This window comes from Dacryopinax primogenitus, assembly GCF_000292625.1.
Source record: "Dacryopinax primogenitus strain DJM-731 SS1 chromosome Unknown DACRYscaffold_1, whole genome shotgun sequence".
Taxonomy (NCBI): Eukaryota; Fungi; Basidiomycota; class Dacrymycetes; order Dacrymycetales; family Dacrymycetaceae; genus Dacryopinax; species Dacryopinax primogenitus.
This window is the reverse complement of record NW_024467198.1, coordinates 1,734,021-1,759,483: the sequence shown is the minus strand read 5'-3', so window position 1 is coordinate 1,759,483 and position 25,463 is coordinate 1,734,021. Positions and strand designations below refer to the sequence as shown.

The 25,463-nt window shown below is 52.1% G+C and overlaps 8 protein-coding genes across 8 annotated transcripts; 6 read left to right on the top strand and 2 right to left on the bottom strand.

Annotated features, from left to right (window-relative positions):
- Window positions 1-182: 182 nt before the first annotated feature.
- Window positions 183-2,045, top strand: DACRYDRAFT_45032 (DAO-domain-containing protein; the record flags this gene model as incomplete). The annotated part of the gene is made up of 7 exons (XM_040774619.1): window positions 183-555; window positions 605-668; window positions 723-978; window positions 1,028-1,137; window positions 1,183-1,709; window positions 1,761-1,845; window positions 1,895-2,045. 7 exons carry the CDS (start codon window positions 183-185, stop codon window positions 2,043-2,045), a joined length of 1,566 nt encoding a protein of 521 aa, XP_040633442.1.
- A 254-nt stretch (window positions 2,046-2,299) lies between these two features.
- DACRYDRAFT_113225 (uncharacterized protein) lies at window positions 2,300-6,248 on the bottom strand (the record flags this gene model as incomplete). Its single annotated transcript, XM_040769591.1, has 4 exons — window positions 5,700-6,248; window positions 5,014-5,646; window positions 3,874-4,964; window positions 2,300-3,823 (listed from the first exon to the last, which is right to left on the bottom strand). The coding sequence occupies exons 1-4, from the start codon at window positions 5,977-5,979 to the stop codon at window positions 2,300-2,302; spliced, it is 3,528 nt and encodes a 1,175-aa protein (XP_040633441.1). The 5' UTR covers window positions 5,980-6,248.
- Window positions 6,249-7,829: 1,581 nt separating this feature from the next.
- On the top strand, window positions 7,830-8,045 carry DACRYDRAFT_86217 (uncharacterized protein; the record flags this gene model as incomplete). Its single annotated transcript, XM_040776766.1, has 1 exon — window positions 7,830-8,045. One exon carries the CDS (start codon window positions 7,830-7,832, stop codon window positions 8,043-8,045), a length of 216 nt encoding a protein of 71 aa, XP_040633440.1.
- Window positions 8,046-9,551: 1,506 nt separating this feature from the next.
- DACRYDRAFT_103492 (uncharacterized protein) lies at window positions 9,552-10,116 on the top strand (the record flags this gene model as incomplete). The annotated part of the gene is made up of 2 exons (XM_040767765.1): window positions 9,552-9,900; window positions 9,956-10,116. 2 exons carry the CDS (start codon window positions 9,552-9,554, stop codon window positions 10,114-10,116), a joined length of 510 nt encoding a protein of 169 aa, XP_040633439.1.
- A 1,842-nt stretch (window positions 10,117-11,958) lies between these two features.
- On the top strand, window positions 11,959-13,631 carry DACRYDRAFT_26748 (uncharacterized protein; the record flags this gene model as incomplete). Its single annotated transcript, XM_040774288.1, has 7 exons — window positions 11,959-12,033; window positions 12,139-12,297; window positions 12,500-12,589; window positions 12,643-12,763; window positions 12,809-13,052; window positions 13,099-13,472; window positions 13,525-13,631. Coding segments are annotated over 7 exons (1,170 nt in total), but the record flags the coding sequence as incomplete, so codon positions are not given.
- Window positions 13,632-14,250: 619 nt separating this feature from the next.
- DACRYDRAFT_19653 (uncharacterized protein) lies at window positions 14,251-14,884 on the bottom strand. The gene is made up of 2 exons (XM_040771603.1): window positions 14,399-14,884; window positions 14,251-14,350 (listed from the first exon to the last, which is right to left on the bottom strand). The coding sequence occupies exon 1, from the start codon at window positions 14,874-14,876 to the stop codon at window positions 14,622-14,624; it is 255 nt and encodes an 84-aa protein (XP_040633438.1). The 5' UTR covers window positions 14,877-14,884; the 3' UTR covers window positions 14,251-14,350; window positions 14,399-14,621.
- Window positions 14,885-15,808: 924 nt separating this feature from the next.
- Window positions 15,809-16,967, top strand: DACRYDRAFT_113224 (uncharacterized protein; the record flags this gene model as incomplete). The annotated part of the gene is made up of 6 exons (XM_040769590.1): window positions 15,809-15,854; window positions 15,913-15,984; window positions 16,043-16,408; window positions 16,481-16,692; window positions 16,752-16,790; window positions 16,848-16,967. 6 exons carry the CDS (start codon window positions 15,809-15,811, stop codon window positions 16,965-16,967), a joined length of 855 nt encoding a protein of 284 aa, XP_040633437.1.
- A 642-nt stretch (window positions 16,968-17,609) lies between these two features.
- Window positions 17,610-18,410, top strand: DACRYDRAFT_103489 (uncharacterized protein; the record flags this gene model as incomplete). The annotated part of the gene is made up of 3 exons (XM_040767764.1): window positions 17,610-17,682; window positions 18,044-18,205; window positions 18,265-18,410. 3 exons carry the CDS (start codon window positions 17,610-17,612, stop codon window positions 18,408-18,410), a joined length of 381 nt encoding a protein of 126 aa, XP_040633436.1.
- Between the last annotated feature and the right edge of the window lie 7,053 nt (window positions 18,411-25,463).

The following is a 25,463-nucleotide window of genomic DNA, read 5'->3' as shown; positions in this document are numbered from 1 at the left end:
CGCCAAACTGGATCGGGGGGCGGGTCCTGGACGTTCCGACCGCGTGGGCGGTGATGATGATGTAAGCCAGGAGGGTCCAACCCGGTCTATATCAGGACGAATCGGGGGGACGGCGAGCGAGGCGGACGACTTGTTCCCCAACATCGTGGGTACGCGCTCGTCTCCATCTTGGCTTATACAGAATGCGTGGGCGCACAGGTTTGACGACGAGGTCCCAGGATGTGTCCCCTCCAGCTCATTCCTTGCCTTTCAATCTCCATGCTTTAGCCAAGACTGAGGAAGTGTTCGCATCGTTGCCGACACCGCCAGTTGGACCTGGTACAGCTACCCTGCCACATCCCAATCCCACGCATTCCTTTTGGACACATTCGACGCCTGATGCCAATCCACTAGCCAAAGAGGGAAGCGACGCACCGCTACCTCCCGTTGTCGATGTGGCGATCATTGGATCCGGAATCTCCGGTATAGGTGTTGCTTATCATCTGGCTGAGCTGCTCAAGAAGGGCGAAATTCGAAAGCCAATATCAATTGCGGTGTTCGAAGCTCGGGATTTTTGTGCGCATATTATCTCAGTCTGAATAGCGGTTTCTTATCTTCACGTCAGGTGCTGGCGCAACTGGTCGAAATGATGAGTGGTCTCTTGCTCGCAATGTGTTATCTAATTTAACGTTTACGTAATGTTTACGCGGCCATCTCACGCCGTTCCTGTACCATGGATTCAGCTACTATACGCAGAAGTTTGGCAGGGACGAATGCTTGAAATCTCTACACATCGAGCGTCAATGTGTGGACGACATTGTCGGCATCGTCAAGAAGAACAAGTGGGAGGCCGACGTGGACCTCGCACATGGAGGCAATCTGAGATTGCACTTCACCAAAGAAGAGGAGCAAGAAGATATGGTAGACTTCAGAGCTGCGAAGGAGGCTGGTATTAAATTAGATGACGTGGAATGGCTCGATGCTGAGAAGACGAAGGAGGTGTGCGAAATCGTCAGTTGCTCAGATCACATTCTGAAGCGCTTCACAGAAATACGGCGCTGTCTTCCCGTCGACGCTGATAGATGGCTACAACATATGGCCTCTGAAGCTCGTGACCAAGTTGTTTAACTTCGCAAAATCTACGGCACCCTCGGCTTGGTCCTACTTCAACCCATTCTCATGGTTCCGCCCGGCACCACCGAGGTACACTCTGTCTCTGTACACACATACTCCCGTCACGTCCATCGCTTCTGGTACGCTTCCATGGAACGTTTGGGCACTCGAGACACCCAGAGGCAGTGTGATGGCCAAGGTCGTTGTCCACTGTACGAATGCGTATGTGTCCCACCTGCTCCCACACATGTCAGGACAAGACGGCGTCGTCCCCACCCGCGGGCAGGTGATCGCCACACGCGCCTCTGTCCCGCGCTCTCAGCTCTGGAACACCAGCGGCGTCGGTAACGAAGGGTTTGAATACTGGTTCCCTCGCCCGGAGATGAACGACAAGGATGGCTGCCCGCTGATCATCATCGGCGGTGGGAGGGAGAACACGGGTCCGAAATACGAGTTTTACACCACGGATGATAGCACGGTCAACCCGGAGGCGAGCAAGGTGTTGAGGGACTTCCTGCCTGCTGTGTATCCAGAGCAATTTGACAAGGGCACGGCGCCGGAAATGGAGTGGACTGGGATTATGGGTTATACCAAGACTTACGAGCCGATTGTGCGTTGTGACACCGTCCTATCGTTTCAAAATGCTGACGACGCGTAGCTTGGACCAGTCCTTGATGCTGCTGGTCAAGTTGTGCCTGGCCAGTACATGAGTGTAGGCTTCAGTGGTCATGGCATGACCCGTGCTTTCAGATGGTTCGTTCCCCTTTCTTAGGCGTTCGCCTGTTACTGATCGAGAAAAAAGTGCCGAGGCGATCGCGTCCATGGTGCATGACGAACTCTCTGGGAAGCTGGTAAATATACCGGAGTGGTTACCGAAGCACTATCTGAGAGGATGGAAGATACCCCAGCCACGATCGTCTGATGAATCGGGGGTAGACGCGGGAAAGCTCTAGGGAGCATGAGGGAATCTATCTCTTTATTGTGGCTAACTCTGGATGTGTGAGATTTTGTCCTGGAAGAGTGTCCATAGAACGGCTAAGTGTAACAATTAAGCGATTTCATACACGAGTGTAGCGAACGTGAGACAAGGTATATGCTGTAGCGGCATGTCGATCATGATGCGATGAAAAGCAGTCCGTGCAAAAGAGATAGACCAAATTGCAGATAAGAGGAACATAACTTCAAAAAGATACAACGAAAAAGGTTATTAATTTCCACTGGAACTCGGTCTCCTTCTCGAAGATTTTCGTGGAATGCTCGGAGGCACGTTGTTGGAAGAAGAACCCGGAGTATCAGCGCTCGAAACTGGACGATGTGCTGGTACGAACTCCGTTACGCCTGCCGCCGGAGATGCAGAGGCTGCCGTTGATGCGCCACCACTTGAACCACCTCCCTGACCATGTTTCAAAGGCCGCATGACCACAAATGAACGTCCACTGGTACTCGGAATCTCTGCACCCTGCTCGCTCTTCGTTTTTTCCAGGGCAGCCATCCGAGGTGCAGACAGCATATCACCTTCGCTGCGCCTCCGGTTGCGTCGGAACCAGTGTGTCGATCGCCCTTGTGGGGACGCCTCATCACCCTCATCATCTGAGTTGTCCATTGGGTTGGATAAGCCTCGGAACCAGCGCTTTCCTTTCTTTGCTTTTGCCACAGCTTCGTTTTGGGCGACGATAGCGGAAGTCGGTGGCGGAAGGGGCGCTTCTCGCGAAAGACCGCCGAGACTTGACCGAGAAGTGGAAGCAGCAAGAGCGATGCCACTGGAGGTTATTCTAGCCATCGACGCGCCTCCAGTCCTTGATGGGCCACTCTGAGTTTGAGTCAATGGAGGAAATTCGCGCAGCTCAGAAGCATCCTCGATGATGGCTGTTTGCGACTTCGTACGAGCGTGCAATCGTTGTGATGATCCAGGCGACTCATCGGCGTATACTTGGTTTCCGGGCCACGAAGACGGAGGAGCAGTAGGCGAGATTCGTGGGCTCGACCCGGTCGCTGCTCTAGCGGCCGCAAGGGCACTGCGACCTGGAGAAGGTGGGTGCATCACTCTTCCGTTTGCCGGGGACGAGGCAGGCGTAACGGGTGCAGCGGCGCCGGGTGGTAAAGATGGTACAGGTGCTGCTCCTGTCAGTAACGTATACGGTGATTCGAAGTTCGCACGACCGCCGCGTACGCGCGTGAAGCCTGACTGTGGTGCTGAAGGGGGCGCTTGACGCGGAGGACTTGCTGTGCTGTCTAAACGCTCGTGACTTGCAGTCTGAGCCACAGGTGACGTTGCGACCGCTGTATACTGTGGGAATGGTTGCCAGGCCCGCATGATACTGAAGTTCGCCTGGTCGTCATCCAGGGTCTCCCGATAAGGACGGCCAAGATGGGCTGGACTCAGGAAAGAACGAGTAGTTGAAGTCGTATTCGGTACCTGGGCATATATTGGGGAGGGTCCAGGTGATGTGCGCAACATATTCTGGGAACTACCGGAATTAGACAAGTTGCGGGTATGGCTCTTGTGCTTGTTGTGTGTGTGCTTCGTTGGGAAGCATCCCACGCCGATAGCCCCGACAAGGCCAGAGTCAAAGTCATTCGATGACTTGTCGAATGATACACCCGTGACCAGACGGACCAATCCCTCAATGATCTTGATCAAGAGCATCAGGAGGAACTGAACATAGATCAGGCCTTGTATAATGAGAACAGCGACAGCAATCCATCCGCCAGCAGCAGTCCCCACAGAAACCTGAAACGTCTGTCAGCTGTATTGCTTAGAAACTAACACTGCGATCATACCGTAGGGGACAGTATAACGAGCAAAACTGCCGTAGCGATCCGTCCCACAACGAACGCGAAGCTCAAGATACCCATGTGCGCACCCTTTCCCCACGGCAAGAATATACTTGTGGCTAGTGCGGTCGACACCTCCACAGCTAGGATAATGACAGCTTGGGCGATGCCGCTTTTCCAACCTGCGCCGATGACAATTCCGATAACAAGGTTGCTGAGAAGTGGAACACAGGCGAACATCTGGGACTTCTGCATGTAGGTGTTGTAGAACGGGCCAAACGCTAGGAGTGTCCGGGTCGCGTCGTATAGCTTAGGAGTCGGGATTGCTGCAACGCGAAGCAACAGCAGGGCCGGAATGATTATGGAGAGGATGGCAAACGCTAGGGCAGCAAGGACCACTGAACTGATGGAGGCAATAGATCGGTCAAGGCTGAGTTGGTACACCGAGAATACTGTGATGGGGAAGTGGAACAACAGCAACACGCGAACGAGATTGCCGTGCAGGACGTTCCCGTGGAAGCTGCCCTGGCCAAGGCGGTAGTGCCACCACTTCCGACCACCGCCAGATCGACCAACGCTATGTCCCAGATTTGAATGTCCGTGTTGAGAGCCCGGCATGTTGTCATCGCTCCTCGTGCCATCTAGCTCCCCGAACTCCTTGGCCACGCTGTCGAGTGCTGTGCTGTACGTCGGACTACGAGATCCACCGATAATGCCGTTTGCTCGTTTGGGGCCCGACATCACTGTGCCGACCCAGGAGAGGAACCAGATCAACAGACTAACGAAGATGACACCAGCCACAATGATGAGAAATATAGACAGACAAATGCCGAACAAGTCCTGCGGTCGAACTCCGATCATAGCGGCCATTGACGGGATACCAGCATCGGTGTCTGGCGGGAAGGTCAAGAGGTAATTTGGTGCGTCCAGATCGAGATAAAGTGGAGAAGAAGTGTCCACGATCTGGTCGTTGAACTGGTCAGGCAACACTAGTGGCGGCGCCGTCAACGGGTCCCAATGTTTGTCAGGGCCAGTGCCCTGCGTGATGGTGACATTGTACACTAGGCTGGCCCAGGCCAATTGCGCGAACATCGGATCTACAATGCACGTCAGTGGGGCATGCAGTTGCGATGAGAAAGAACATACATGTGAACTGCGGCCACTGTACAGCGACCAAGCCTAGGGCAAATGCCCACTGAGTGTGAAAGACGACGTCTCTCGCCAGGGGTGTGCAGAACCTCAATAAAGCAGGGCATGCTGCGAATCTCTCTCCGCTGATCGCACTGGCTAACACTGTCCCAGCCCAGCGAATATCACTCCATGCAATTCCCCCTCGCCTCTCTCCACCCCTGCTCCACGCTGCGCTGATTCTCGCCAAACCATTCACCGCCCAGTACCCAATCGTCAATGCAACGCTAACCCATAATATCACTTGCAGTATCCCAAATCGGTTCGTAGCGCCGTCATGATCCGGCATTGGAGAAGTTGCGATGTCGATGCAGGCGAGTTCGAACGGCGGATCCGACGTGTCGACCACGCGGATCTGAGTTGTGATTGTATTGAATTCATACGACTTGTCAAGTGGAACTGCAGCGCTGAAAGCCAAAGGACCCGGAGAAAGTGGACAGTAAGTTGCATTACTCGACAACCAAGATGATTCGTTGACGATCGGCGAGAGTGGGTATGGTAACGGTGACGCCGGTCGCAGATTGAGACAGAAAAATGAGGCGTTGTCATAAACATCGAACGTGAGCGAAGAGGAATTCGTAAACATCGTTGCTGGGCTCACGTCAACAAGCTTTTTTCAAAGGACAAGATGGATAAAGACGTACCTAGTTTGGAAACCTCACCGGTACTCGCATTGGATGCTCCGAAAATCGTGTTGTTCGTGGAGCCCAACAGGGTGAAGTTCAACCAACGGCCAGGTGTTCCGTCTGGTGTTTGGGTGACCATCTGCCCATATACTGCATTGACATGAATTCTTCGGGATGCGTTGTAGTAACTGGCGCTTTGGACCGAGCATGAGCTGAAGGGGAATTCGAGCGCCTGTCCAGCGGCAAAGCGGACGCAGATTGCAAGCAGGAGGAGCCGACGAAGAACGTGGAACGGCATTGTCGATAATCGTTAATATTGCATACCCAAAATCGACCGTTTGTAGTGAGAGTCGAGAAGGGGGTTACGTTGACAGGGCGGACGTGAGGATGTATGTGCCCAAGCAAAGTGGGCTGATCTGCCAGCAGCCTCGCACCGCACAGCCCGGGGGAGTCGGTGTTGGTAATCACTGCCTTAAAGCCAAACAAGACAGGCAAGACGCTAGACGCGAATTGAAATACGTCTGACAAGGCTCAATCGGCGATGAAGAAGCGATGGAAGAGAGGTAGAAGGGGGATTGTCCGTGACAAAAGAGATGTGACCGGCGGACTCGAGGCCAGCCGGAGGTTTGACGTTGAGTAAGACCCTTTCTGACAGCATGCTAGCGGCGCGTTGTGTTGTGTTTCCACCTTCCAGAGGTTGTTCCTCGTCACCACCATGCTTCTCTTGACGCAATGCGCCCCAAAACACATCACTTCAATTGCATACACTTGTCTTCGACTCCAACAGTTTATCCTGAATTGATAACATAAACGAGCCTATCGTGAGACGGTTCTGTGAGTGTAACGCCACCGGAGACCCTGTGGGCCTCGATGTGCCAAGACGGCGAAAACAGGCGACAATGGGCTTCCGTGACTGTCGGAGCAGAGTGCCATATGTCCGTCTCTCCTTCTGGTCACATCTCTCTCACACGGTCAGTCTAGCAGCTAGCCTCATTAACATCTCAGCCAACTTGGATATAGGACATTCAATATATTCAGTCCATCTGCGTCTCTGCACAGGAATGCCAGCAGGGGGTGAGCGCCAAAACTGCGATGGCTAAACTTCACAAACATCCATGCCAGCTCTTACTAGCGCCAGATGGAATAAGCGCTGGAGCAACTCTAGCGGCATTGATCCGGAACAGACTTGATGAACACATAGCACTGGCACGTGTTGTCACGGGAGTATGTTGACACAGTCGAGTGCCTCTGCACGCGTTAGGCGTTCTTCCTCTTGCTGTTTCGCCTCATCACTTTCCCAGTCAACATGATATTCGATGATGTCAAATTCATTTTGCTCTTTATCTGGGCGAGGAGAGCAAGCACCATCTTGGTGAGCATTTGTTTCTCAGGGTGGAGCCTTCGGTTGACTGCGAAGACAAGAGGGCATAGTTCACTAAGCTATTGATGGAAAACATGCCACTAACGCCTCGGCTCCCAGTCTGGAACGTCCCCCGGTAGTCAGCCGCCGCACACGTTGTCTTAGTCACATACGCCCAAATGAATGCTTTGCTTAGTGGACAAGAAGAAGCAACAACTATTTTCCTGGAATTTGTTTGAACTCAGAAGCATGCCGTGATGGCTTACGAATTCGCTATACAAACTACTTGTGGTATCTGGTTGTACGGAGCACACTGGCGTTAGACACGAAATGCATCCCAACATCTATCGCAGGAATGCCGCACTAATATTATCCCGACAGCGTGGATTATCACACAAGTACTGGAGCCTCCATGACACATCAATCCGTAGCATGTAAACGCTATGCCGACCGAAGTCAAGCAACTTTCGGCCTAAGCTCCTACTACCTACCGGTGCGGTGCGGCATGCCCCCTTTCAATACTCCAAAGCCCATCAAAGCTACGTCTCGAAGGGCCTGCTTTGATCCTTTTGTCTCCTGGACAGAACTTCAAAGACTTGCTTCTGCATCGACAGCTATCCGTCCGCCACTAACCGCTCTTGACTACAAAGCCTCCTCATCCTTCTCTTCCTTCATACAAGGATGCACTGCTGTGCACTCTGCACCATCTAGCACGAATCATTATAAACGGAAACGAGGCTGGCAGCAAGAGTTCAAATTCTCTCATCCTCTGCACCTTCGTAGGCACGATGGCAAAATTAAATGCTTGGCGTATCTCGACTAGATCTGGTATTCATGGTACCCGAAGGCTTTTCTGCAACTATTTTTGTTCCTCGAGACCAGACTATCGGCGATGTAGCTCGAGGTTGATTGCCGTTCTTGGGCTCCGAATCGGCATGACGTGCCTCAAAAACAACAAGAAGGTCACTGTCCGTGAGGTGCCGACTCTGAATCGGGCCTTCTAATGTGAGTGGAACAACCGAATGCCGGCCTATTCATTTTCTTATCGCCCTTGCCAGCGATCCCTTCCCTTGCATTGCACCAGGGATATATATACCGATCCAACCCCATCAAAGCCTTGCAAGGCTGAGTATCGTTGCGTTCAGATCTTGGACCATATATCATGTCTCTGCCCTCTGCTTCTAGTCGGACCCTGTCGATTGTAGACCTAGAGACTGGTACTGTTGATGAAAAGTCCCCAAATCCGGGGACAAACGAGGTTGCTTCTGAAGAAAAACTTGAGGCGAACTACTCTAATCTTCCAGCACCGACACTGAGGAAACTTGATGGAGAGTCGGAAGAGTATCCCGAAGGTGGCCGAGGTTGGTGGGTTGTAATTGGCTGCGCCATCATCTCTGCTAGTATGTTCAGTTGTCTCGATTTGTCGAGTAATAAGCTGATGTTGTCCACAGTTACGCTTGGTTCGTAATCGTACCGCATCATGAACTTGTCCTAACATTGTTACTCTCTGAAAAGGTTGGACGTAAAAAAACGATCAAGTGTGGGAGGAGAAATGCCTTACTTACAGGTGGTCAAGGGTATCATGGGGCGTCTTCCAGACGTTCTATAAGGAGAATCTATTTCCCGATGTTGACGATGCCATCCTGAGTCTTTTGGGATCTCTTCCAGGCATGGTAGGAAACGACATATCGTCCTGCCAGCGTAGATCTTATTGACTTGAGTGTTAGATCTGTGCACCAATCGCATTCGTAGTCGGGAAACTCGCTGACCGATAGTCAGTTGTTATCTCTATTGCGTGACGAATGACCCTAACACATTTACAGTGGATATCGTGTGGGCATAGTCAGACAGTTGGCTTAACTATATCTCATTACGCACATTAGCCATTCATTACAGCCGGATGCGCTTGCTGCTTCACTTCCATGCTGGCGGCAGCGTTCTGCAAGGCTTTATGGCAATTCTTCCTCGGGCAGGTACGAGGCGACTGTATGCTCGTGGTAGTCTTGGGTGCTCATCGCATATCAGGGTGTGCTGGGGGGCATCGGCCTTGGTCTTATTCTTCCGATCGCTATGTCGTATCCTGCTCAATGGTTTCGTCGGAAGTGAGGCGTAGCGACCGGATTGGTTTTCGGAGGCTGCTCCTTTGGTAAGCACCTTATTCGAGGGCACGATGCCTGTCCTCAAGCATGCAGGGGGAGGAGCGACTACTCTCGTGGCCGGACAGTTGCTGAATAAGCTCGGTCTGGGACGCTGGTAATCTACGCATGTCTCTATGGAATTCTCATGGTAGCTGGCCTCTGTATGTTGAAGAGCAGGGTACATCCAGGTGTCTCACCTCCGGATCGTACTCGGCCGCTTCGTTGGGTGGACAAGGCGCTATTTACAGACCCTGTCTTCTGGAGCCTATCCCTTGCCATCATGTTTGCCGTATTGTAAGGGTCTTTCACTCCAGTCAATGACTTCCTTTGCACTGACTCGGTTCGAGTGGGTATCTCCCTCCTCCTTTCTACATGCAGCAATACACGCAATCCGTCATCCCCGACATCTCACCCATGATGGCTGTATTGCCAGCTGCTGTAATGAACTTCGCTGCCGCCCTCGGACGAACACTAGTAGGATGCATCGCTGATAGGGTTGGCGCCATCAATGCTTTTGTCATCGCGGTCGGCATGGCCGGCGTTGTCCAGCTCTTAATCTGGAATTTCGCATACAACTATGCCACAATCATCGTCGCTTCCATTACGGTCGGATTCTTTGCGGGAACCTTTTTGTCTCTCACTTCTGTTATGGGCGCAACCCTCTATGGAGTGAACAACTTGGCCACCCTTTCAGGCATCCTAACGCTATTCAATACGCCCGGTATGTCAGATCAATCAGGATAATACGTTCGCTTCGCGCTGATGAGCTGGTTCAGGCAACGCAGCTACAGCCCCAATTGCTGGTGCCGTCCTATCCGCAGCGAACAACAACTGGCATGCATTGATCTCATACAGCGGCGCATCTCAAATAGCAGCCGCCCTCCTGTTGTTATATGCGCGGTTCAGCAAGGAGCCCCGATTCTTTGCGGTCATCTAGCACACGACTCGGAGTAGAGAGAACTAGAATATGTGTTGGACATATGTCTGCAGAAACAGGTGCGGGTAGCACGGACAATCCAGTGTTGACTTTCCTCAATTCTTCCGTCTTAATGGACCTGCCATGGCTCGAAAAAAATCGGTGTTCGGAAGCGGTGTTCAAATTTCGGAGCCGTATGAATATAGAAGCTCGGAAGTAATTGACTGATACATATGTCCTTGAAGAACGATCACCCCGAACTGGTTCGCGATGTTCAAAGCACTTCAGTTCGTTTACAAGATCTATGAATTGAACCTACGACCGGCGCTTAACTTATGTGGGGGACCGCCGGCCGAAAGTCTGACTCCACAGGAAGAAGAGCGGACCGGGACTTGTTTCGTGACAGCGGATTCGTACTCCATCCTTCTCTGTTTCTCGCCAGACTTGCATATGTCCAGATATAGCAAGCTTTTGTTGGAGATTGGATGACAATTCCTAGGGACCCCTTCTTTGGAACACAACTCAGCTGGGTGTCTGGGGGGTTTCGAGCTGCACCTTCCAACCACGCCTTTTGGGCAGGTTGATGTCATATTATTCGCCTTTCATATGGGACATAGAACATTCTGGGAAGAGTCTACATCGACTACGTGGATCATTTGGATATACTGGAAGATGAATAAACGAAACCTCGTAAGTCTTCAAATACCAACAGAATTCCGATTGACACCACTGATCTGGAACGGAGGCAGTCCCATGCATATATTGTCTCGGTTATATCCAGAATGAATAACTTGCTTACCAGACAGGAAGAAAGAAGAATGTTTTCCCGGAATCTGCTTGAACACGGAAATGCCCCCCGATGTTTTATGACTTTGCTATCTCAACTGTAGGTCGCATTCTCATTTGCAATATCGGAGCTAATGCCAATCTGAAAGCCACTTCAGGAAAGCCGCACTGATATTGACACGGATCTCAGAGACCAGCAGTTCACAAGACGTGTCAATGAAACCGTGGGGTCGAAATTGCGCCTCGATCTCTTCTTACACTTCATTCTGCGTCTCTCAGAAAGTATGTGCACTGTTTAGACTTCGTGTTGGAGCCGATCCACCTGAGCAGGACGATCTCTTGTGAAAGCCTTGTCTGTGCGACCAAACAACAAAAACCTTCTTCAGCATCTCGGAATATCCCTCCGCCCTCAGCGGTTCTTCCGCGTCCCCTTCTGTATTCTTTGATTGATGCGTCGGAATGCTATTGCGGACTGGCGTCACGGTCTGCCACCGAACTGCTCTGGACCCAAAAATACCCTGGCGACTTGATTTCGGATTCTCTTGTCCTCTGGATCTGTCTGGCGACGACCACAGATGGTATTTACTACTTTGGTAACCAGCAGAAAATTCTCTCCGACTCTTTTTACGGCGGCATCGGACTCTTGGCGGTTCAAATGAGGGCCTCTTCCTACTTGCACATCAAATGGCTTGATGAGTTTGAGAAGAAGAAGCTCGCCTACTTGAAGTCCCGGTTACCGGAACCGCCATGTCGAGGGGCGAATTCCCCCATTGTATGCACGCCTTCTTATTTTCCTGCCAGCATGCTCTCAATTTTCCACGACCGTATATATCCAAGCTACGCCGATCTAGGCACGTCACACCACTGTTTCTCCCCTTGATTCCCTAGGATCTCTGAGTATGTCTTTGCCCTCTGCTTCCAGCCACACAGAGTCGAGTGTTGCTGTCGAGAACTGCGCTGTTAACGAAAACACCGCGAATGGCCTGGTGTGCGAGAAACCATCTGCGAAAAAAACTTGAATCCCTCCGCTCCGTCCTTCAAGTGTCGGAATTGATCACCATTGATGAGGGATCAATAGATTATCCCGAAGGTGGACGAGGGTGGTGGGTTGTAATTGGCTGTGCAATCATTTCCGCTGGTACGCTTGGCTGTGTCTAATTGTCGAGGACGACGCGGACGCTGTACCCTTCAGTTACGCTTGGTTCGTGATTGCATCACAATAAGACCGTGTTCCTAATTATAATGCTTTCTTCATAGGATGGACGTGAGTACATGATGCAGACTGAAATATGGGGCGTTTTTGATAACGAAATAACAAGGCTATCATGGGGGATCTTCCAGGCTTGGCACAAGGATAATTTGTTTCCCGACGTCGACGATGCTGTTCTAAGCTTTTTGGGATCACTCCCCAGCATAGTGCGCGAGACTCTGCTGAGCTGCTGTGCCCTACCATATTGACTCAGATTGAGATTTCCACACCAGTGGCCTTTATAGTTGGCAAATTGGCTGACCAGCAGTGAGTCTTCTCTACTTGTGTGGTCAATGGTTCTAACCCCACATGACAGCGGATATCGGGTAGGCACCTTCTGGCAGCGCGTTGGGTGTCACCTCATATCAGCCATTCATCACCGGGGGATGCGTTTGCTGTTTTGTTTCCATGCTGGCCTCCACCTTCTGCAAGACATTATGGCAGTTCTTCCTTGGACAGGTGCAAAGCCGTTTTGTGACTTGGAACGTATTCTGATCCCCATCTTATGTTAGGGTGTCCTGGCTGGCATCGGCCTTGGTCTTATTCTTCCAATTGTCTTGTCGTATCCTGCTCAATGGTTTCGTCGAAGGCGAGGCTTAGCGACGGGATTTGTCATCGCAGGATGTTCTCTTGGTGAGCACACGGATCGGAGAATGTGTTTTATGCTCACTCTTGCAGCGGGCGGAGCAACTACTCTAGTGGCCGGACAGTTGCTCAACAGGCTGGCTCTGAAATGGACGCTGATAATCTACGCATGTCTCTATGGAATTCTCATGGTCGCCGGTCTGTGCATGTTGAAAAGCCGGGCACACCCTGGATTGCTACTTCCTGATCTTACTCGACCGCTTCGTCGGGTGAACAAGGCGCTGTTCACAGACCCTGTGTTTTGGAGTCTATCCCTTGCCATCATGTTCGCGGTATTGTACGTGTCGTACTCTGAGCTCAGTGAGGCGCTAACCCCTCAGCAGCGGGTATCTCCCTCCTCCGTTCTACATGCAACAATATACATGCTCAATCATCCCGGACGTATCACCCGTAATGGCTCTAGTACCAGCTGCCGTAATGAACTTCGCTGCCGCCCTGGGACGGACACTAGTAGGACATGTCGCTGATAGAGTCGGAGCGTGTAATGCGTTCATCATCGCAGTTGGTATGGCAGGCGTTGTCCAGCTCTTGATCTGGAATTTCGCGTACAACTATGCTACGATCATCGTCGCTTCCATATCTTTTGGTTTCTTTGGGGGAACCTTTTTGTCTCTTACTTCCGTCACGGCAACAACCCTTTATGGAGTGAACAACTTAGCCACCCTCTCAGGCATTCTAACACTATTCAATACACCCGGTACGTTGATCCGTTAAAATGATGCCCGCCTTGTGTTGATGACCCAGTGCAGGCAATGCAGCCGGTGCACCCATTGGTGGCGCTGTCCTCTCAGGAGCGAACAACAACTGGCACGCGTTGATCTCCTATAGCGGTGCATCTCAGATAGTGGGCGCTCTTTTCTTGTTATAGGCGCGGTTCAAGCGGGAACCACGGCTTTTCGCCGTTCTGTAGCACCGATCGCCCACTGGGGGCAAGAAGAATGAATTAAAACATGTTTTCCATTGCACCTTTGAGTCTGCGCCGCTGTTCCGCCGATGAGGTCCCTGCGCGATGCCTACAGCAATGAGAGCGTGACAGTTCGTACCGTGGGCGCACCAGTGGGCCCGACTCATTTTCCTCAAGAAGTTCTTTCTATCGGGGAAAAAAATTCCGATTGAGCCCAACCCCTGGGTGAACCGACATGGGACTATCCTTTGAGGGGGGCTGCATGCTTGGAGAAGCCAACCAGCCTTGTGGACGAGCGTCAAAGACTGTATACTCTCCCTATCCGGGGGCGGGCCGCTTGACCCTGTCTTTGCGTTTCATATATATTATATAAGCATTGAGACCATGCGGCAAACTCAATTGTAGGTCTCAGAAAGCCTTTCAACATTATGCTATGGCTGCCCGAAGTCTCGGGGCTTTGTAGTTGCCGGTCATGTCTCAGCCAGGGACCAGCCCAAATGGTAATTTCTGGCGCTCTCAAATACAGAACCGTTTTTCATTCACTGCTTTAACTTGTGGTATCTATTTCCCGATTCGTATCAACCAAATCCAGTACGTATTCAGGACATACACCTTTATTGGCCGCTGCGCCGCTCTGCGCATGTATTTGATGTTATCAGAACACTTGAGCTCTACCAGTGATGAGCGGAATGACTGGATAACGAAGAAGCGTCGCGCACCCATTCTTTTTCTGATTGAATCGATCGGGCTGGGGTTGTCCGCGGACAGTATTCTTTCTTTGGATTAGCCACGACTTGAAGCAGTCTGAGGCCCGACATGATCAGAAATTAGGTGTAGCTCGCCTATTGTTGATAGCAACACCGCCGACGATTAATTGTGGAGTTGTTGCCCGAGTTTCTTGGAAGCTGGCCGGCCAGCTAGAGAATCCCGTCGGTTGCACGATCAACCAACACTACACCCGGCGGTCTTGTTCGTAGTACGAACAAGATCGCGTACGAACTTCGTACGCGATCCCTCACCAGAAATCGTCGGTAGTACCGACGTAGGGGTAGACGGCGTATCTATGGAACCTCTGGATCCACGATCCACCGAGGCGAGGTAGCCACAGTGTCCTCGCTGCTGTGCCGGATGCGATTGGGGTCTGATAGGCGCATTTACGAGACCGCACGCGAGTGCTACATCGGAGGTACGTAACATCAGGTAACATCGGGCAGCTCCTTGTGCATGGAACAACGCACCCGAATAAGCGTCATTGGATTCTCACTTCATCAAGGGTTAGTGGCAAAGCTGATCCGCCTCTTGCCGCGTCAGGCACTGGCTGATTGTTGGAGAAGACCGCCAGCACGAGATAGGAATCGGTCTCGGCGTGTTCCTTGAGATCAGGGCAAAACAATAGCCCTCAAGGAACAGGCACGAAATATAGGACATGTTTTGTATGTCGGTCAAGTTCCGCCGCCTGATGATTAAAAAGAAGCCACAGGTCTTACGAAAACCGAGGAAGAATCAGAGTGCCCAGTCTCCTGTCTCGTGCTGATCACGAAAAGAAGTGCTGGCGAAGCAGAGATCGTGACCATAGCCATTCTGAGAGAGAACAAGCCAGCACGCAATATCGAGGCGGTACAAGCACCGGTATGTAGAAAAAAAAGAAAGAGACGCACATAACTCGGGTTATCGTGTGCACTGACTGGTCGTTGAAGGGCATGGCCGTCCTCGCCGAAGTTTCTCGGACCGAAGGGTATAACGGAGAGGATCGGAAGAGCCTGACCGTCGATGGACTGAATGGATATTGGCGTGTACCTTTCCCGCCGTGATGGTGTGGGGCACTCCGTCGGGTTGTCATGGTCACCGCCTCTTGCGATATTGGAACAGGCGGGCTATGAAGGCGGCACTCAACATGTTGCGGTCTTCGCTGCTGACGGCCAGGGTCTCTCCAGTTCTGGAACTGCACAGCCTTCGATACCCACACGCGGGGTGCCCGGGGTCCTGAACTGTGCCAGCACTTGGCGCCGCACGCGCTCAGTCCCTTTCACCATAGCATCTCTCCACAGCTCTGTTACGGCACCGGACGCGACGAGGATTAGCTGTATACATTCTAAGCAACAGCCCTGCTTTATTCGTGGGAATATCGGATGACAATGGAGGAGTCGGCACAGATTGCTGCAGAGTACATCGCCAGTATGTCCGCTCCGTCGATGTCGGACTCTCTGCAGGCTGAGTCATCGCCTTTGTACAGGTCTGGACAACCTTCCTAACGAGGTTAAATTTATTCTAAACGAGATCAAGCTGAAGGATACACAGCTGCAATGTATGTCTGTGCGAGTGTTTCCCATGTCGGATTTGCTGATCAAGGCGAAACCATACAGCCACAATAGGCCGTATCCAGTCCCGCGAAGTAAACCTGTTCAAGAACACGAGGAACAACAAGCCCCCCATAAACTATGCGGACGAGAATGTGACCACGAGAGAAATTGAGGACCTTTTCCAAAAAGCGCGGAAGTTGTCGGATGAAAATGTTGAATTGGCACGGAGACTCAAGCGCCTCATCCACAAGGCCAAGGGACGCCTAGCGGCCGACATGAAGAAGATCACCAAGTTGACCGGGGAACCGATTGCAGAGGACCTCACGCCGTCCGCTACACGAGGAGTTGATAAAATTGCCGAAGGGTTGCGGCAAGCGTTGGCAACACCGAGCTCGGCGTCGCCGGCGGCGAGCGGACCTGCGCAAAAGAGTGAGTGCAATGTTCATGTTACGTTCACGGGAAGCTCGGGGACTCACCGTCGGATAATTTTATCACGTGTAGAGCGGCGCTTAACCAGTAGTCAAGTGGAGAAGGTTGTGCTCAGTCTCCCCCTCGGGAGATCAAGGCTGTCCCAAGTGCAACCCTCACCGCTAAGGAAAAGCACGACGGTACGCTCGCCAGATGCGTCGGAGGAGGAGGCAGAAGAGGGCGAGGAGGAAGACGAGAGCGATGACAACATCTACTGTTTTTGCCAGAAGAAGTCTTTCGGCGAGGTAAGCCCCGGCCTAAATCCCGCCGTCCGTTGTCATTTGCTCATAATTCGGAACCCTAGATGATTGGCTGCGACAACGAACAGTGCCGATACCAATGGGTTTGTTTCATGTGTCTTACTAGTTGGTTACATTTCTCACACGGGGCGCGGTTCTAGTTCCACCTGGAATGTGTAGGATTGAAACCCCCACTGCCCGACAGCTGGTACTGTTCCGATTGCATAAAGAAGGGTTTTGGAAGTGCAGGCGAGAAACGAAAAGGCCGGAAGGTGAAATAATACGATCGTGGACGGGGTGGATGCGCGGCCGTGACTCCCCGGTCTTCCGCACCAGGGCCGGTCTAAGCCGAGGCAATTGGGAAGGACTATGCCTGTGCGCGGGGCTCCCACGGAGAGGAGCATGAATATGGGATACTGGATTGGGCAATGTGTACGAATTCTTTTCCTGGAGTATTTTCTTTTGTCCCCTGTTTTCTATACCTTCTGTAATATACACCTGTACTACCCTTGCTCTATTTTTTCCCTCGTCCACAACGGGTTTTCCGAGGGATAAGCAGGTGAAACCGGCTACGGTGCAGGGGATGTGTTTGCGCCGAGACGAACGGAGAGATGGGGCGTCGATGGTGGGCGAGGGAAGAAGCGAGAAGGTGGGTGAGGTGGTGCGATGTAGGATTTCTCTGCGCGCGTGAGCGGTTGACTGTTGGACTGACTCATGTGGCTGCGCGGGGAGGTATTCAGTTGAGAGACTGACAATGATGACTATGCTTCTCTGGCCAGCAGTGCGGGCATTGAGGGATGATCATAGATGACAATGAAACCTCTGCAATGCAAGAAAAGAGTGTATTCTGTGTTGGGCGGAGAAGGGACAGGGGCACGTTTACGAAACACTCGTGTTTGGGCGGAAAGAGTGGGAGATTCGGAATGGCGCGTGGCATGGAAGAAGAGTGGGAGGATACGGGAAGGAGGGCCGTTGGGATAGAGGGAGAGAGGGAGGGTGCGTTAGGGGTCCCGGGATGCACCGCGTTGTAGTTTTTCACGTTCCTGTTGTTGAGAGGGGAGAGACGGAGAGTGAGTCCCCGACCAACAGGGGTGCGAAAATGGAAGCAATAGTTTGGTTGAGAACAGGGCACCAACACGCGTCAGAAGGGAATCGCTGGTCATTACATTATTGGGTGGTGTTGTTCACTAATACCACAGCCTCGCCCTAGGAAGCCAAACGTTGACCTGGACGTCCGCTGCTTATCCCTCCGAGCGAACATAACCATATTCTATCCCATCCTCCGAACTTCGGCATTTATACCCCCCTCCCTTCACAGCCAACTATCCCCTGACTACTTATAACCAACACAATGCAGCCCTGCTTTCCCACCCACTCAACCCCCCCTCTCCCCTCCCTCCCCTCATCTCTTCCTCTCCTACAAGGCCAGCAGCCAGTCCATCCACAACGTCGGTCAAGGCACCCCTCGGTACCGCCCTAGTCGCAGAACGTTATATTACCCCGCCTGCCCTTCTCAAAGGTCCGTTTCTCACCATAGCATACATCTTTCGTCTTCCTAACATCCTCTTCCCTGTCTAGCCCCATTCCCCTACTTCCAATCCCGATTGTCCACCGCCGGAGTTTACACATTGTCCGACCTCCTCAGACCCCAACAATCGCCGCTGTTTGGTCTGAATCTGGACTGGTCCGCGATCCCTGTTGACCCCCATCTCGCGCCGAATTGAACCGCCGTGTACTACTCCACCTGGTCAACTCATGGACAGCGCACAAACCTCGACAGCCTTCTTAACCTCGGACAACCTCTCGAATTCCTCGGCATCCACGCCCCCTTCTACCGCTTCCCCACGCACCGACCTTTCCTCCGCAGACGAGTTTGCAATGATTTACAATCAGTCTCCGCCTCATTCTTCCTTTGCACATCTCGCCGCTCGCACTTCCTTTGAGCACGCTCACCAGCTTCCCTCCGTACACGAAAAACCGTATCCGTTCGCCTTTGCACCCCCGCAGCACGAGCACACGATGAACATCGATGTCCAGCAGTCACATGAACCGCCCGCAGGCCAACAGTACTGGTCAGGATCATCATCGACAGACTCTCTCCATTCCCAAGGCGCATTCCTCTCCGATCTCCAGCATGCCCAGATCAAGCTCAACAGGCTGCAGCACGAGTCCAGTCCGGGACTGTACTATTCCCAGCCTGCGCCGCCTGCGCTCTCACAGCCCATGCCTCAGCCTTGGAATTACACACCCGAGGCTGAGTTACCCGATCAATTAGACGTCGCCGTCGTCTCTGCACAGGGGATGTATGCGCAGGAAACCGTGCTCCGCGCTAGCAGTTACGGCAGCTTTGCCAGCGAGCAGGCAATGCAATTGGACTACTCCTCCGACTCGGACGGCAATATATATGCTTCTGCTCCTGCACAAGGAGGGATGACGCTCGCGACTGACCCTTCAGCGCTACACGATGGTCGCCTCGTGGCCTACAGAACCGGAAGCGAGAATGGGTACGACGTGAAGGAAGAAAGACGCTCCCCTGAGTTGGGGGGCTATTCGCGCCCGGGAAGCAGCTCGTCACATCATTCGGTACAGCAGCTCGTGTTCAGACCGCAGTTGATGCAAGTTATGCACACGGATGACGCGGCGTCGAAGGAGACGCAGGTAAGCCCTGAAAATATTTTTGTACGGCATATATTCGGCTAACTGGGATATTCAGTTCCTTCGGCGTAAATGCCATAATTGCCATACAACCGAGCCACCTTCCTGGCGTCGTAGCACGCTCACAGTAGGCAAGATCGTCTGCAACAAATGCGGGTTGTATGAGCGCACGCATGGACGTGTCCGCCCACATCGGTTCGACGAGCTCAGGTGCGGGACCAAGGTCCGCAAAACGACAAAGATCGTCAGTGTCATATCCCGCGAAACGAGCCCCGTCACGGCTGCACGTCTCCGTGCGATCGCTGCTGTCAAGGCGGAGGAAGCGCTGGGCAGGAGAGGATCGACGGACTCGGATGCAGGGAGCGAGGGGAGCAGGAGCGTCTCCCGCGCTGCTTCGGCATTCAACAGCCCCAACCCTGGTCATGCATATCCTGCCGATAGCCCTATTCGCGTTCCTCAAGTACCGATGAAAGCGGCGACGATGCCCACTCCGTACGATGCTGTCCGTCCTGCTGCTTCGGCGGATTATTACGCCTACCAGCGCAGGAATTCGATGCCGAGCTTTGGCATGCCTGAGCGCGGTGCAGACGGGAGGAGACATACGCTTGGTATGCGCGGGATTCCTGAAGCCACTGGATGGCAGACGATCCCCGTTTCCGACCTCTCCCCCGGCCGCAAGAGGAACTAGTGTCCACTGTTCCCCTCCCAATCTCTCTCTTTTCCTTTCCCTTCGTTTTCAAACACCCATCGAGCTCGTGTATCACTAGCGGTTGCTGTGCTTCCCTTGTCCTGAGTTTCGTCTACTTCGGATCTCCTCAACCCCCTCCCAGGGCCCGGCTGTGTCCTTACGGATGGGAGCTGTATTCTACCTTGTTCTCGTTCTCCCTTTCGGCCTTGTTTGAGATTACACTCTTCTGTTATCACTCGATTTTTTTTCTTCCCCCTTGCCCAGAGCGGCCAGCGAATACTCGTCTTATGCCGTATTATACAATCAGCAACAAAACGAGAAACGTTGTACATGTACCCTATTATTGGCTCCTAACCAATGAACTAGTGAACTAAAGAACTGGTGACGCGTCTTCTTCCATCTCCTCCTTCCGTCTTCTGCAATTTGCATTCCCCCTTCTGCGCATCGGCAAGTCCTTCCCAATATCGGTTTCGGCCAGTACTTCCTCTTCTGGACGGGGTCGCGATGTCGCCTCGATACGCGCTGTCGATACGGGCAGTTCCATTGACGAGGAGGCGGTGCGAGGGGTTATTGTCAGGAAATTCTCCCCTTGAACATCCTATCGCCCACGGGATAGCGTTGTTCCCAACGTGCGCCGCACTTGTCTCTTCCACAGGACGACCGCACCGCTTTCGAAAACCTGGGATACGAGGAATACGAGGACAGGTTTTTCCATCGGTTGGAGTGCTACGTAAGTTTTCTGCGCAGATGCACACATGCGCTCCCCCGGCAGAGCGCGCCCGTTCCGCTTCTATCGTTCGCATGTGTCCACGTTCCGTCAAGATATCCCTTTTCGGATCTCGCGGTCTTCAGGGAACAATCAGCACTCCCCGCTGCTGCCGCTGCCCGCCGGGACGTTGTCGTCCCTTGGGCACATGCCCCATGGCCAGGTGGACAGGCTTCCGCCGGCAAGCCCTGATAATCAGTGGAGAACCCCGATTAGGCGCCAGCATGTGCTGGCCCGGGCACAGATCCTCCAGGTCCGAATCGTCGAGATCTGGGCCCAATCAGACCATAGCCCCTGGCTGGCAGCTTTTAATCCAGCTTGTATGCCGAAGGAGCGGACGATCAGGGGATATGGGGCCGTGGTGACGGCATTCGCCAGGAGAGGCAAAAGCAACCAAAAACCGATTGTGGAACGATCCGAACCGCTTGTCTACATCTGGAAGACTCAACTCTCTTCCCGTCAGGAGCGCGTCATTGTTGCTCCGTATCATGGGATAAGTGGACAGACATGTGGAACCGCCGCAGAGCGACAAATCCGAGCGTGGATGACCACAAGGGACAATCAACCATCCACTGGATTGGTCCGGCCATGCCGTTAGTCAGGTACCATTACGCCCTGTGGGAAATACACCTAAACTCGTCCACCTGCACGCAACTGACGTCTTTCAGCAAATCGGCAGTAATATCTGCTGCAGCTACATATATATGCGAATCCGAGGATCGACTCCCGCAAGCTTGCACTAACACGTGCCATCGAGATACACAGCATAGCAGACGAGCTGCAGGCTCACCGGCGGTCGAACGGCGTTCAAGACGGTTCATTCCCGTGTTTGTATTGGTGGCACCACAAAGGGAGCAAGCATGCTACTTTTCACAGCGGCGACTTTGGCACCATTGATGCGCTGAAAGTTCATTGGCACAAGGGGATAGATATTGAGGCGGTGGACATGTACATGATCCAGTACTGGCGTCAGCCAAGAGCCTTAGACCACGTAATGCTGTCACAGAGGGCATCTTGGTGGGCTGAAAAGGAAAGAGAGGTGGCTAAAGTCCAGCGGTAAGTTGTCTTGCTGGCACTGAAGATATTTGGCCGATCTCTCCCCGTCTATGTGGCAGTGCTCATGTCAACTGTGCAGTACATACGAGTTTTGGGGCAGGGTCCTCCGGACTCTGGACTCTGGACAGGGTATGTGGCAGTGTTTTTTGGTTGCTGTACACACCTTACTCAGCTGACATAATATTATTCCATTGTACTCCTACATTATGTACATTGTCACTGGTTATCTACTATACCTGACAAACAGCACCAGTCATGCTTGTCATCATCCAACCAGCTGAGCTTGCTGCCAATCCACTGCCTCTTGCTGACTCCTCCCTCCCTCAACTCCCCTCCCCTCCTCTCCTCATACCAACTCCCCCACCCACCATGTTACTCCTTGACCTCATTCACCAGCTTTTGGCAGCACACAAGTCCTTGCCATGACTCACCATCCAGCAAGCCCTCCTCTTCATCACCCTCTGCCAGCACCTCCAAATGCACATTGCCTGGCAAGAAATCCCTGGCATCAAACACCTCAACACTCCCCTGGCTGTGATACCAAACACAGTCACAGCTTCCCTCTCCAATTCACTTGGGCTCCTACTAGGGCACATTCCCATCCTCTGGCAAGCTCTTCAGTGGACTGCTTGGACACCTGACAGGGATCCTATGTGTCCTACTGGCCCTCTGGTAGATCCCCTCCCTTTCTTTGCATGCTTTGCACAGAAATACAACCTTGGTGAGCTCCTCCTTTCATTCCCCTTATCTTCCATTCATCTATATACTACTAGGCATCAAATATTTCTACCCCCTGACCCAAATATGCCTTAGGGATGCCTGTCTCCACCATGTTTGCACTGGCATGCATGCCATGTTGACCCTTTGCAACCAGCACTTTGCCATGTTGTACATGCTGGCCCAGGGTGCAATCCCCATTGTCCTCATATCCTTACACTGCAGGATATGCAGGATGACCTACTACCTCAACTTCTACTGTGAGAAGCAAGTGGCAGAGGAGGTTCAGGTCTACTATGGCGGCATGCCATCTGTCCTTCAAGCCAAAAAGCACATGGCTTTTGAAGACCATCTCTGCCATCTCTTTTGTGCACAGACTGTCCACGCCCAGTATGCATGTCTATTCATTTGTTCTTCCCTTCCCTTCCCTCCCCTCTAGTGCATACCTCTTCCCAGAGGGGCTGCTGGACAGTGATCTGTTATTTTGTCTTGCCAAGCACATACCTCTAACAGAGGGGCTGCTTGTGGTTGGTAGATGGCATCATCCCTAGGACTAGCAGAGACTGATGCAGGGATAGTGCATCCTCATCTGCAAATGCAGACATATACAACCTGACGCTGGCAAATGCCAGCATCAGGCAGCAAGGTCAATATTGCCTGTCCCTCCTTCAAGGCAAACATACATCCAACCTTTTTGACCTTTATGCCTTGCTTCTCCACCATGCCAAGCAGGGCAGCATTCTCCACCTTCCCAATGATGTCCAGTACCAGTATGACTGACTCAAATATGCCATGCAAGAGTGCAATGCTTTCATGGCCTACACTGGCCAGCCCCACTGGGCACATGCATTGAACAACCCCACCTCCAGTGGGGTGTGTCAGGCCAATATTCCCATGGCTATTTTTGGGCCTTAGAGACCATTGTGCAGCACTACAGACCCTCACTACATGGACAACATGCCCCAGCAACAAGTCTCGACTGCCCCACAGATATTCAGCATGGTGACTACTGCAATTCCCCAGGTGATGAGACCACTTGGATATTTGGCATGATGACAGCAGGTTTCCTCTGCAACGGGATTGACCCACCCGGATATTCAGCATGCCAACGCTTGCCTTAGAGAGGTGTCTAGAGACTGGATTAGTATAGAGTGCAGTTTTCAGTAGCTAGTATAAGTAGTTTCCAGAAACTCCTGTATTTAGCTTATTCTGCCCCTTTTCCGATAGCGTTATATGGATCCAATTATCCCCATACTGGATAGGCAGCATCATCTTGACTCAGCGTACTCAACTTGACTTATTGTGATACTTGACTAGATGGACAGCAAGCTCTGATTTACCAACTGATTTCTGACAGCTCAGCTATGGGCTGACTTGGGCATTCCTACCAATTTTCCCCATCTCTTCCCTCTTTCCCTAGCAAGTTCTTGCACACCACCCATTGGACCAATATTTTGGACACCTCTTGGGTTGGATCATTTTGGAGCCCAATGTGAGGCACCTTTTATTGATTAAGAGCTGCTGAGGTGAGAACTCCACCTCCTCCAATTTTCAATACTGGCTTCCCAATCTCCGACACCCACCTCTGCTATAAACCAACAGAACAAGCTTAGGGATGAATGGCAAGCCCAACATACTGTGCTCTGAGAAACACCCACAATTTTGGATACAGAGGTATCATTGACTGCTTCCACCCAGAGTAACACCGATATAGTGGACACAGTCTGATGACTCCTCATGGTGAGTAAATGCACAATGCCCATGGGCAGGGAGTCTCCCTCAGTGCCCTGCTTTTCTCCCACACCTCTCGGCATCACCTGTTATTTCATGGTCCTGGAAAAACTATTTGGCTTGTGCAAACCAGCTGTTACTGATGGAGCAGACAAGATTGACTGGGCTCACTTTTACACTGATGACGACACCTACAAATTATGGGCACAGATCCATGATGGCATGGACAATGTGGACAAGAACTCATATGAGGATTTCAAGGCCAAAATACTGAGGTACTACCCTGGCACCACAAATAATGAACACTGGTATGCAACTTGGGACCTCAACAACCTCATTCACAAGTGGCAATGCTGCATTAAGACCAAGGGTGAATTTGCCAAATTCTACCAGGACTTCTACTCAATTTCAACATGGCTCATCAAGCACAACCAGATCTCCATTCTCAACCAACAGAAGTCCCTCCTCTGCGTACATGAATTCCTGCCCACCAAAAGCCAACTCTGGGACAAGATGGTAAACAGGCTTGAATGGAAATAAGACAGGGCAGTAGATGAACCATGGACAACAGTCGAATTAAAGGAGACAGTGGAATGGGCACTGGGTAACACTATGATGAAGGTTTGGCCACCATCCCCCAATTATTTGCAGGAGGCATCACCAGCACTGGCACCTGTAGATGTCAAAATGGAAAGCAACCCACAGGTTGCTGATATTACTGGATGCATGGCTAACTTGGAAGGAATGGTTTCCCAGATTTACATGCTTATGAACTGGCAACCTGCAACACAGAACCAACTGGTTGCTCAGCAGAACTCCTATGGACAACCCTCCCAAAATACCTATGGCAATAACACACCGGCAACTGGTGCAAATTGGGTTCCAGTCCCAGTGGAGAACTACCCAAATCAAAACGGATATGGCCCCCGGAATACTGAACAAGTGCTCTGCCACTTCAATGGCATCTCTACTGGTTGCACAGACAAGATTGCAACATGCCCAGGCACCCAGAAATATGTGGACAAAGGACTCCTTGAGAAAGATGGCACTTATCATTTCCTCACTGGCAGCCGATTTATCCTGCATCATTGGCCCAGTTGGGACCTTAAAGAAAAAGTCGACACCTACTACAAGGACCACCCAGAACATTGTCCGAAATCACAA